Source organism: Cervus canadensis, chromosome 8 (genome assembly GCF_019320065.1).
Source record: "Cervus canadensis isolate Bull #8, Minnesota chromosome 8, ASM1932006v1, whole genome shotgun sequence".
Classification (NCBI taxonomy): domain Eukaryota; kingdom Metazoa; phylum Chordata; class Mammalia; order Artiodactyla; family Cervidae; genus Cervus; species Cervus canadensis.
In genome coordinates this window covers 20550638-20563383 of record NC_057393.1, presented here as the reverse complement: position 1 = coordinate 20563383, position 12746 = coordinate 20550638, and the positions used below count along the sequence as shown (strand labels likewise).

General features: G+C 37.4%; 1 protein-coding gene across 2 annotated transcripts; it reads right to left on the bottom strand.

The window, feature by feature from the left end:
* Positions 1–655: 655 nt before the first annotated feature.
* On the bottom strand, positions 656–11747 carry SMNDC1 (survival motor neuron domain containing 1). 2 transcript variants are annotated; one of them, XM_043475473.1, is made up of 6 exons: positions 11544–11747; positions 10225–10344; positions 5097–5239; positions 4312–4473; positions 2334–2487; positions 656–1919 (listed from the first exon to the last, which is right to left on the bottom strand). In XM_043475473.1, exons 2-6 carry the CDS (start codon positions 10342–10344, stop codon positions 1782–1784), a joined length of 717 nt encoding a protein of 238 aa, XP_043331408.1. In that variant the 5' UTR covers positions 11544–11747; the 3' UTR covers positions 656–1781. The 2 variants fall into 2 exon arrangements, with proteins under 2 accessions (XP_043331408.1, XP_043331409.1); XM_043475474.1 differs by lacking the exon at positions 11544–11747 and adding an exon at positions 7347–7536 and having other exon boundaries at positions 10225–10350.
* Positions 11748–12746: the final 999 nt, after the last annotated feature.

Sequence of the window (12746 nt, the reverse complement as noted above, 5' to 3'; positions counted from 1 at the left end):
AAGTATGGTTCAGTCCATCAGTTTCAGAGCTTCAAGTAAGTCCCCTTTCTTGACAAGCAGGGAAACTACATTAAATTTTGTACAACCTTCACAAGACCAAGCATCATATTTGATTTTAGAATGCTGAGAAGTTAACCACCTGCATTTGTAAAATACTACTGGTATCATGCTTCTCACTAAGCATTTCTCAACTTCTGCTTCACACTATGAGACAGGTCTCCCCAGGATTCCTAATTTTTAAGTTTAGTCCAGAGATTCGATCATCATCCTGAAAACAGGATTTCTCAAAGGGTCACATTTACATCTTTGACACAAGAGCTCTTGATTTCATGCCATATGCCTGTTTGTAAAAGGAAGGCCCATAGGGCCAAAGGAGGCACAGGTTTACCAAAAAAATTAAAATTCATGAAATAAATTTTATTTTCCCCTTCTACCAAAAACTTACAAATATCTCTATTAAACACAGCCCTTAAAATAAAAAGAAAACTAGTTTGTCCTTTAGGATCCAATTTCTTATGTCCAATATAAGGAGTACATAAAGATTTACCGAAACCTTTATTACTTACTCAATATTCTTTTCTGTGGAAATGATGTATGCTTTATCACTGTATCAATGCTTGCAGCTAAGACTTTACCTATCGGTTAACACACCCTGGAGATTTTAAAAACACTTTATTTAATAAAAGTTAAACATACAAAAACTGAAATTAACACACATCTTAAAAATCATCTTCTTCCACTAATAGGAAGACCCTTTTCTATGCATATATTTGGCTTAAACTCAACTCAGGGTAATTGTGAAGTTCACTTACCAACAAATGCTGACAACTTGATCTAGTTAACAAAAATTATAAACTCAGCTACATGAACATAATATACAGGGAAATTATGGTCAGATTAATGCACAAGAAATACAGTAAATTTTTAATGATGAAACATTCAGTACTCTTGTTCATTAATTTAGCCTTGTTTTTTTACAAAAATAGTATCTACATTGTATACAGGGCTATACATCAGCTTTTTGTTTTCTCATATAAACATTACACATCCAAAAAATGTCACCACTACCGTTAAGTGAAAATCAACACGGGAGGAAAGCAAACGTACAAAAAAAACAAACAAAAAAAGAACATTAGAAAAGGTAGCTGGTCCTAAACATGGTTTCTTACATAAAACTAAAATTCACTGAAAAGAATAAAGAGCTGGATCAATTTTAGAGATGGCCTAATAGGCTTAGGAAGCAAGTTATTGAGAAAAACCTCAAAAAAGAAAACTTTGCCATTTACCAATTAACCTAGTTTTAGGTTAATTGGGCAACAGCTAAATTTAAGCTGAAGATAAGAAAAACAATGAAGAGAAATTCTTTTTAGCACATTGGTATTTTGCCTTGATGTTCCAGGGAATTGCTAGAATATGTGGCACATTCAAAGCATCTGAAAATTCCCAGTTAGAACTTTACAAAAAGTATTTACGATCCATTAAGTGGGTACCTGATACTAGGAAGATGAATAATTCATTTAAGTGCTGTATTTATGCAGCATTTATCTAGAAAAGTTGCTTTATCCAATAAACTTTGAGGAAACTGGTAGTAGTAATGAAAAAAAAGTTTAAATGAGTAGCAGTTATTAAATGCAATTTCAAGTTTCATTCTATTGAAGTCAAACAATGACAACAATGGTATCTTCCTTACTCATCTAACAAATAATTTACCTTTAGAAAAATATAAGGATAAAAAGGTAAATGTAAAGCCCTGCAGAGATGAAATCCAACAGTTTTTCTGACTATTGTGGCATCAAATGCCGAACATTGTATTTGGAGGTATCCTGATACTGTGTCATAGGTTTATCAGCGATTCCACAAGTTCCCACTCCAACTTTGCCAGTGACGCTCTCAGGTGAAGCAAAAATACTCCTCTTTACCTAGAAGAAACAAAACAAGAAGAGTTCGTGATTGGTTTTGGAAAAAAATAAAATAGGAAAAGTACATCAAGAACACTTGACTGCTCAAAAAATCCTCCAGTGTTACCCAACATAAGGAAGGTTCAATTCACTCTATAAACAAATAGCTTTTCAAATTTTAGCTTATAAAAGAAAATAACCTAGATCTTTTGTAATTCCTAATATAACCTCATTCACAGTGCTTCCACTGCAGAGACAGTGGCTAATGGGGATATTTTATATTAAGTCAAAAAGAAGATTAAAGAGGATTCTGAAGTCAAGATCCAGTTTATTTTTTTAAATCTCATTGAACCTCCTTTTTCATTTTAAAGTTATTTTAATGACAGCCACGCTCTGCAAATTTACAAAGTATGTGTGATGAAAGGATTTACTAACCTGGCCTTTTTTGTTTTTAGAATAGGCTCTGTTGTTGAACTGTTGCCATTTCACCTTCTGGTCCTCTCTTTCTTGTTCAAGTTCTTTTATTCTCTGTGCTTTTTTCAAAGCTTTCTTCTTTTTATATTCACGCTGCTGGGCAATCATTTCTTTTCTGTGTGGACAGAACAGGTAAATGTCAACTCAAAATGACTTCAACTAAAAGATGACTTCAGTGCAACCACTCTCCCGCCAAAGAAACCCCAAAATCTAATAAGCTTACACACTTTTCCCTCCACAAATAAAAGCACTAACATCAATGTCAATCACTCAGGACTAGTAATAAATAAATGTTATTTGGAATATACAGTATCCGTGGAAGCTTTTAAACACAACTGTAGTGGTCTATTACCCTTTTAAATCCAATATTTCAACTGAATTTTAATTTGTCATTTATATAGCTTTTACAAGTTTTGTTTCAAGAAAAAGATGAGTTTCAACATGAAAAGCTAACTAAACCTTTATCAATTTTTAAATGGGGAGTTAGCAAGTATGATATGCTGCATTTGGAAAACGCAAAGATTCAATGCAGATAAAACTATTTCATCTAGATTGGAAGAGCTCAGCAGCACAAAGGGAAATCATAGCAAGCAATTCTTATAACAACAACTAGCGTTTTCCAATCAGAGCCTAAAGTTCTCTCAGTAATTCCTGCTAAGTTAACACTGACTTATCACCAAAGGAATGACTATAGAGGTCTTCAAAATGAGGTAGTATGATTCAGACTTCTATATCATAGAATCACTTCCATGAAGTATGGTTTTTGACACAATGTCAAAGACTAAAAATAGAAATATGTTGTTCTACAATCTATTTTTCTTATTGGGATGCTTAAATCAAAGGTTACTGTTAATAGATGACTTATTTTCCCAAATTCAAATATATTTATGTAGCAAATTAAGTTCTCAAAACACCTAGACAAATCCAAAAGACAGCAAACTGTGACAAATACACAGAAGTTAACTGAAAACTGTTAATTCCATCTCCTAAATAACTCTCAAACCATACATCCTTACTGCTACTCCCTGGGTTCAGGTCACCATCATCTTATACCTGAATGATAGCAGTAGCTGCCTTCTCTCTGCTGCCACTCACTAATCACGCAAAAGTTGAAGTATGAACATATCAAATCCTCTCCACTTGAAATGCATCAGTGGCTTTCTAGCTCTTTATGATCTGGCCTCTACGTTTCTAACCCTTTCTCTTGTTAAGCCACCCAGCCTCAAGCCCCAAGTTTTTAACCAAAGGATTTCTTTCTATTACTTCTATGTCCCCCGCCACCCATTTTTTGGTTTTAAATGTAAATGTTACTTCTTGTTTAACTTAACTTACTTGTTAAGTCATGTCTGACTCTTTGCAACCCCATGAACTACAGCCCGCCAGGCTCCTTTGTCCACGGAATTTCCCAGGCAAGAATACTGGAGTGGGTGGCCATTTCCTTCTCCAGGGGATCTTCCTGACCCAGGGATCTAACCCACATCTCCTGCATTGGCAGACAGGTCTTTATCACTGAGCCACTAGGGAAGCCGATGTGTCAATAACTGTGCCACATGTTTTACTCAAGCTTTATCAATGAATCCTTACAACCCCATAACGGAGATACTACTATTCCTGTTTTACAGATGAGGAATCAGGAAGCAAGCAGCTTGCTCAAGATCACACCTTCTAGAGTTCATTAACTGGCCAACATCCGTCCTTTTCGAATCTCAGTTTACATGTCATTTCCTCTAAGAAATTTGCCCTCATGACAAAAATGCAGCTTATTACCTTTTCTTTGTTCTCTAAAACATCGTTAACCATACACTGCTAACCTTCAAAACAATTGTAAACAGTATTATAACTTTCATACCCTAATCTAGCCTGCACAGATTCTGCAGACAACCTCAAATACCCAAATGGGGAAAATTACATTTAAAATGCTAAAGTCAAAGTCACTTACTTTGACATGGGTTTGTTGCCACTGTCCTCCTTTGCCTTCCTTCCTTCTTCTACAGGCTTGAGGTTCAACAGTGGAGTCACCTCAGCATTGCCATAGCCAGCGAAAGTGATCGCAGCGGTGCCGTTTTCTTCGTCTATCTCCTCAATCTCCGCTTCGTAACACCTGCAAAGATATCATGGCTGTAAGCAGGTGAGTAAAGGTTCAGTACTCAGCCTATTAGACTTATACTGCAGTGATTCAACTATTCAATGTGTCTAAAATGAAACTTATACAATCAAATGTACCTTTGGCAAAGATAATACAAAAGAGCAGCTAGAATTAGCCATTGCCTTTTAAGGAAGGAAGTCCCAATCAAAATATTGCCCGGAAGTCTCTGACACATCTACTAAAATGTGTTTTAGTCAATTTCTGTGAGAAAACATACTTCTTATATGAATCATTTCAGTATATGTGCTTCAGAGAGGTCTAAGAGAGCGAACCATTACTCAATTTTCAATCCAAGGAAAAAAGAACTTATTGACTGTATTAAAATAAATAAAATCCATTCACTTTCCTCTATTTCATGTCTATTTCCTCTAGCATCCAAGCCATTCTTCTGCCCTAAAACTTACTCTAAAGCTAAAAACTAAACTATAGTAATGGTAACCACCCAAGAATCAAACTGGTTGTGTAAGTCTATCAGCCATATAAAGACTAAAATAGAGTAGTTCAAGCTGAATAAAAATCACCTTACCATTGTACTTTACTAGTTCATGTTACAGTTACAGTTTTTTTTCTACACTTACTGTCCATCTTCACTCCAGATTGCCATACACTTGTCTCCCACTTTCCATGAATGAGTGGGCTGAGTAGAAGCAAAGTTGTCTGAACTTGCCAGAGTTTCAGAAGGCTGAGTTGATAGAAGGTCTTTGGTTAGTTCAATAACCTCCTAAAAAGGAAAAACAAAAACCGTTATCTTTATAATTCACATTGTCACCTACTTTCAACAAGAAAGTTCTTTCAGTTTTTGATAACAGCTCTCATACCATGTAGCACTCATTAACTACTCTACACATATTTGCAGTTCATAACGATACTATGATGTAGATACTGTGATTATTCCCATGTAGAAACTAAGATAAAACATTTTATACAGTGGTGGTGGGACTTAAACCTAGGCAGTTGCCTTTCAATTTAATTAACCTCTAATACTAACAGAAATACAGTGGACTTGAATTTACACTGTACATTATTTTTAACCACCTATTTTAGCTAAACAGATCTCTCTAAAGGTGAGAAATAGTCAGGCACTGAACTAGATTCAAGATCCTTTTATCTCATTATCACTGTCACATGAACTTTTTACAGGGCATTGCTTGGCAGTAGTATTAACTGCCTAGCCAACAGGGATGCTCTCCTTGCAAAAAAAAAAACAAAAAACCCAAAAAACTTGAAGGAGCATTATTAATAATAAAAATGTTCCTGCTCATATGTATTTCTACTAAAATACTATAGGCATATATAAAAAAACAGTAGTTTTTCTATTCATTTATTCTAATACTTAACCCATCTGGGTAAGCAAATTACCAAGTCAGATTTAAAATATCCCAATACTATAATGTTAAACACATTAGCACAGCTTCAACTAAAAGGAAAAAGTAAAATAAATAAAACACACAGGTAGGCAAAGCCTTTCTGTGTGACAAATACATTTTCTAACTTAGGCTTACACTTACTGCTGCTGCTAAGTCGCTTCAGTCGTGTCTGACTGTGCGACCCCATAGACGGCAGCCCACCAGGCTCCCCGGTCCCTGGGATTCTCCAGGCAAGGACACTGGAGTGGGTTGCCATCTCCTTCTCCAATGAATGAAAGTGAAAAGACAAAGTGAAGTCGCTCAGTCGTGTCCGACTCTTAGCGACGCCATGGACTGCAGCCTACCAGGCTCCTCCTCCATGGGATTTTCTAGGCAACAATACTGGAGTGGGGTGCCACTGCCTTCTCTGCTTACACTTACTGAATTCATTCAAAGGTGTTTGGTAGAGTTGGTTAAAAAACTTAATAAAAACAAATTGATAGATTCTGCTACCAATCTGCTATATTTTCACTCTGATGAAGACTCATCCTTTGCTGTTGCATATAAAATACCTTAAACATCACACTGTATGTTTTGGGAGAAAAATTAGCAAAGTTACACCCTGTATTCAGTTTCTCCTGGCTCCCACTGAGGTTTAATAATAGCCAAGCAAATGAAACATTACTTTTCTCCTAAAGATTTTAAATGTTCCCAGCTAGTTCTTAAAAACTTATATTTAAGCCTTAAGGCGGGGGGGGGGGGGGGGGGGGGGGGAGATTATTAAAGCCCTTGGAGAAAGATCAGTTTTATGAATAAAAAAATTTTACAAATGAAAATACTAGAAAATCCAGATTTAGGTTAAAAATTCAGTAGATTAGTATCTTTAATGAAGTTCTATTAGGTGCCAAATAGCCATTCAAATACCTTTTAATTAGACAATCCTTTGCAAATAAGCAAGGGATGTCCAAATAAATAGATGATGTACTACACAAAGAAGGAGAGTAAATTATCCAGTCTTGTTTTTAATTAACCACTTTTAGCACTAGGAATTTAATCCAGTAAGTCTGACTCAAAAGCCTATACAATTCCTATTATTAAATAATTCCATTTAACTAGGGATCACTGGACTACTAATGCACAAACATGAAGTCTGTGTTTTTAGATCTCAAGATTTAGAACTCTACTTCTCTTAAAATAAAACATCTTTCCACTATGTTTTCATAAAAAAAATACATTTTAACCAAAGAGAAGGGTCCTGAAAAGCTGTGCAGTTATAATTTCCAGGGCCCTGCACCGAAAAGACACTTTAAAAAAATCCAAAGCATTTATTTCTACCTATTTATTTCACTTTGCCATGTTATACATACCCCTCCCAACAATTATGAAGACCCTTCTAAATGTCTTTTTTTATTCACATGTGCATATGGACCAAAGTATTATAAATATGATTTCATGTATGAGGGAGTTCTTAAAGGTACATACCATTAATTACTTTTCCTCCCCCAAGTCTGAGTTCTGAAACTGCTCCTTCATTGACAGATGGGCAGCAGTTACAGTAATCGGCAATTCCAGGAAGCATCAGATGTTGTGATCTACATATCAGCAGGTCAAAGGGGGTGCACTCAAGCACTCTGCTTACTGAAGGAAGGCGTTTCGGGGATGCAGAGAGCCACTGTAATATATGAGACAAGTGACTTGACCCCTGCCTCCTTTAGAACCAGTTTATTCAGCAAAACAGCCTAATAAATTGACTATTTTTGTGATTATCACAGACTGCCTGGGGAGCTAGTCAACTAGCTAGCCTGGATTTTACTAAACTCACTTCTTTAAAGTGAAAAAAGAAAACAAATTAGGATTTCAGAAGATTGATTTGCTGCCTATTGAGTAACTTTATATGAAAGACAGTGTGTTAAGAGATAAACATAGAAGCCTTACTGGCAAAATGAAAGTCACTAGAAAAAATGCAGAAAAAGGATTCTGCATAAATGAAAGTGCAAATTCTTAACCAGAGTAAGGATATTCCATAAAAGGAACACAAAAAAATAAAGGAGACTACAAACTCAGTCATCAGTCTGAGAAGACTTTTCAGCAAATATAAAAGGTAGAGTTAAATACCAATGGCACAAGGCATATCTCAGAAAGCAAGGAAGGAAAAGGATTTTTTAAAAAAACAAAAACCTATGACAAAATAGAAGCTGTAGCTATAGTCAATGGAGATAACAATTACTAGACAGAAGCAGATAGCAAAATATTTTTCAGAATTTTACCTAATATTAAATGATGTGTTCCATCTTTGAGTAGTTTTCAGTTCAAAAACAAACCTATATCTAGTAACCAAAATCACTGCTTTTTTTCCACGAGAGGAAAAAATTTGAGGTCAAGGTTGGTTGGGAAAAACACTCTGTTATTGCTAACTGAAGTGTTAGAACATACGCTTCTAAATCTGTGCCATCTGATATGGTAGCCGCATATGGTTACTTAAATAAAATTAAAAATTCAGTTTTTCAGCTATCCTAGTCTTATTCCAAGTATTTGATAGCCCATGTACCTAGCAGCTATAATATTGTACAGCAGATATAGAACATTTCCATTACCACAGAGAGTTCTATTGGACAATGTTTTTCAAAATGGTTATTTAAAAAAGAATATTTTACAGAACGACCTCCAGGTCATTATTAACTGAACCCTAAGTAAGCCATTTACCTGGTTACTACAATGCCTACAACAATGGTCTCCCTTCCTACAGTATTTCCACTATAGATCATGGCCTAACACAATTCTGCCCAGGCTCTGAAATGTATTTCAGAAATACTAAAATACCAAGACTCATAATAATGCTGTCTTCACTCCCAACTCCCCCCTTCACCAGTTCCACATATACCCTTCCCTCTTACTGCCAATTAAATACAAGAAGCAATGTATACAACATTGGCACAATGTTTTATTTTCTTCAAAGGAAAAAAGCACTGCTTTTAAGTTGCTTTTTAATAAGAGAGAGAGAGAGATGGGGGTAGGTCAGGCTAAGGCAAGCAGAAAGTTGGCCTGAGATGAGAGAAACTGCTCCCAAAACACCTTTTTCTTACTGACTGGCTCCCTGAAATTCACTGGCCTGACTTCTACATACTGATGAGAGGCCTTGGTTTCTGTGTGTCTGTTTTTTTTTTTTTTTTAAATAACATACTATTGCAACTTCATGCATGTCTCATGCACGTCTATCCTAAATCCAGAAATTGAACCTGAAAATATTCAACTCATTTAAATTATGCCCAGGTAAGCTCTTTTAGAATTGTGAGTCTCTTCCCCATTTCAAATAAGTTTTGTTTGTTTGCAGTTCTATAATCCCTAAAATATTGATAGCTTTAATTGGTAAGAGGATGATATTAAATGGAGAGAAATGATATATAGCATGAAGATGATCTGAGTTGTTTTGAATCAGTGAAGATAAGTCATCTAATCAAAACATCTTTTAAAACTCTCCAAAAAATCAGATTCAGAATTAGATGAAAAGCCATAGATATTTACAAATATTATATATGGTGTTTTTATTAATCAACCCAGTGTTGTAAGAAACAACAGATATTTACTTCTATGGCTTTATGTTTTTCTTGAAACCCCAGAACAAGTTTTAAAAAGCTGGTTTCATACTTACTGCTCTTCCAGGACAAAAAGAACACATTAAATTAAGATCGCCTTTTTACATAGATTCGGTTTAATTTCAAGTTGCTAACAAGTGTCAACAATTACATATAAGACCTAGCCTTAAGTTCAAACATTATGTAACATTTATGCAGAAAACAAACATCTCTTTAGGGATTTTTATAATGTGTTTTCAACACAGGGACTAGAGCTAGCTTTGTTACACTTACACACACACAGGATCTCTGGCATGGGTGCTCTATTTCATTTTCAAAGAAATCTTGCGGCATTGAAAAAAATTTGATACAACCTGATTAGGTTATATTTTCCTCCTTTAATTTTAGTTATCCTTTGAAGTAAAATTCGTTTTCCAGGTCTTGAAAAACAGAAATGTTATCCACTATCAAGCTATATGTTATCTCTTTCTCTAGAGTGATAGTGACTTATAAAATTAACTCTTACTTTTAAAAATTGTAAGAGCATATAACGGTGACACAACAAAGAACTATGTTTCAACTGTTTTGAGGTACACAAACTAAGGAAGCAATCCTTCTCCTAGAAGCCATGTATGCCTCTGTGCGTGTACACACAAGGGGTGTGAAGGGGAGAAACACTCCCTCCAAAGGTATTTTGGGTACCCATAGATTCTAGGCAATAAGCCACATATAAGCACAGAAATACTCCTTTCAAGCAATGAAATTATTAAGTATCGCCCCATACTTACTTGTAAATCTTTCTTTAATTTTAGTAAATCTTCATTTTCTCCATTTCCAGACAGTGCAGCCTCAACTTGCTGGAGTTGAGCTTTGTAGCTTGCCAGCTGCTTTGCTAGATCCTCTGACATCTGGTGAAAATAGAGTAAAGTCATTAAAACAGAACCAAAAAACCAAAACATAAACAAATTTTTTTTTTTTTGGTCGGCCTGAATTAACCCTTACCAATTTTGTTCCCAACTCCTTATTATAATTCACTGCAGCATAATTTATTACTAATACCTTTATTTGCAGTTCAGAGAAAAGCTGTGCGCCAAACCACAAACTTCAAGTATTCTGAAGATTATAAACATGTTAGATATATTCCATATAGAAACAGAAAACAAGATAAGGTAAAAAAGGAGAATAATTTCTAATTTTCTTTAAACTATTAACAGGGAAGAGACACTGTTAGGCTCAAGGAAAAGGACTGTTATATCATCACCAAAAAATAAAACAGAAGGAACTAAACAGTTGACAGAATTGAAAAAATAAAATAGAAGGCACTAAACTGTTGAGTTGAGGCTTCCGATTTTTAAGGGCTAAAAAGTACTTCGAAAGCCAAATATAAATGGCTTTGGATTAACTACACAAATAACTTTCTCCACAAGAGCTATAATACGAGTGTTTAGAAACTTCTTCACAGTGCAAAAACCTTTCACCCAGTCACTTAAATACTGCCAATGCATTTTTCCGCAGTAAAAGAAACATCACAGATACTCTCCAGTTTACGCAATCTAAAGTACGTGCCTTTCACCAAATCCAGCTCTACTTTTGAAAATAAGACCGGAGAGAATTCTTCCTCGCATTATTAGCAAACGTACAGGGTTTCCGAGACCCGTCTGTGTTACAAATCCCGGCCAACCACAGCCCGGAGCCTGGAAGGACTTCAAAAGGGTTTGTGCAAGCCAGGCTGCTCCCCTTCAGTCACCCTACACCTCAAAGCCCGCCACAACTAGCTCGACCATTTCAGACCTCGAAATTCCAACAGCTTCCAAGGAAACCAAAAACAAGAACTGAGCCGAGGACCCAGGAGCCGGAGCCCCACCCGCAAACAGGCTCCGTACAGAAGGGCCGAAGGCGTCCTTAAGATGCCTCCCGCGACCCAACCCCACCCGTCGGGTTTCCGCGGCTAGCCCAACTCCGTTCAGGGACGCTCAGGGCTCAACTCTGCGTGGAAGAGGAGGCCGGCGCCCGGGCGTCTCCATCGCGGCCTCAGCCTCTGGCCTCCGGTTCAACTCGTGAGAGGTCGAGGCCCAGCGAGGCCTCACTGTCTCCCTCATCGCGTTACCTTGTGTGGGGTTGGGAGAGTGGCGACGGGAAGGGGTAAGGGGCAAATGAGCCCAGCGGTGGCACCAACAGCAACAGCAACAAAAAAGTCCGCGTCGACAACTAGTTAACCCGGGCTAGAAACTCGGATCTCAACCGGGAGTGAACTGGAGAGGACTAAAGCCGGGGACTGAAGGAGGTATAGAAGAGGCGGGTGAAGTCTCGCGAGAGGTTAAAAATCCTCGCGAGATCTCTCTCGAGTCACGTGATTCCTAGCGCCCTCTAGGCCGCCGGTCCTTAATCACGTCAGGGACGTGAAGTGGACCGCGCGGGGAGCGGGGGGAGGCGGCGGAGGGGTGAGGCGGGGTGGGGGCGGAGGGGAGACGGAGAGGGAGGCGGCGGTGGGGGGAGGCGGGGCAGGTCTCATAGGTAGGAAATGACGTAATGGGATGCGCCAGGCGCCGGATATAGGTTCGTTTTATCTTAGTTCCGGCTCGGAATGGGGAATCCGTTTGGTTATTTTATGTGTGGGCGCATTCCGGCGGATCCTGAGGTTCCCAGGGTGCTGGGTGGCGGAAAGAACTGGGTCTAATGCAGTATTCATCCTAGAGGTTGGTTCTCAGAGTTTGGTCCCAGCACCATCAGCATTGCCTGGTATTTATTTTTTACAGTAATTTATAATTTATTGCAAAAATAATGCACTATAAATACATACTTTCAGTACCCACCGCAGACCTTTGAATCAGAAACGTTGAAGATGGGCTGAGCAGCCTGTTTCAGTAAGCCTTCTAGGGGATACCAATGTCCGCTCAAGTGTGAGAACCACTGCTTCATATTAATAGAATAGTAAAAGTCTTAATGGCAACAGAAAGCTGATTAGATTGTGGCAGAACCTATTGGACAGTAGGTTAGGTTATTTAAAACCTATTTTGACTTTTCGAGGGTGGTTACCCAGGCTGTGGGCCGCCCCAGGAGCAGGAGCTGTGTATCCTCCCCTTTTCCGTTTACCGTTGTAAACAAAGGCCTTTCGTACCATTAAAAAAAAAAAACAACAAAACTTACTTTGTAAGCACTTACTGGTTTTAATTAAGTTATATAGGTTAATGCCACCTGCAAGGGAACAGTCTTCAAGTTACAATCTTAAATATAAGCAGACTGTGTAAGCACTTAATGTTTAAAAAGAGATGTGTATTAAGTGTAATAATATATACTATTTATGGACGGG

Bases quoted from the DNA above. Each gene is read 5' to 3' on its own strand.
- SMNDC1 (XM_043475473.1), bottom strand. From the start codon at position 10,344: ATGTCAGAGGATCTAGCAAAGCAGCTGGCAAGCTACAAAGCTCAACTC. The intron at 5,240-10,224 runs GTAAGTATGGGG...TTTCCTTTTTAG, and splicing joins AATTAAAGAAAGATTTACAA to GAGGTTATTGAACTAACCAA. The intron at 2,488-4,311 runs GTAAGTGACTTT...CTGTCCACACAG, and splicing joins GGCAACAAACCCATGTCAAA to AAAAGAAATGATTGCCCAGC.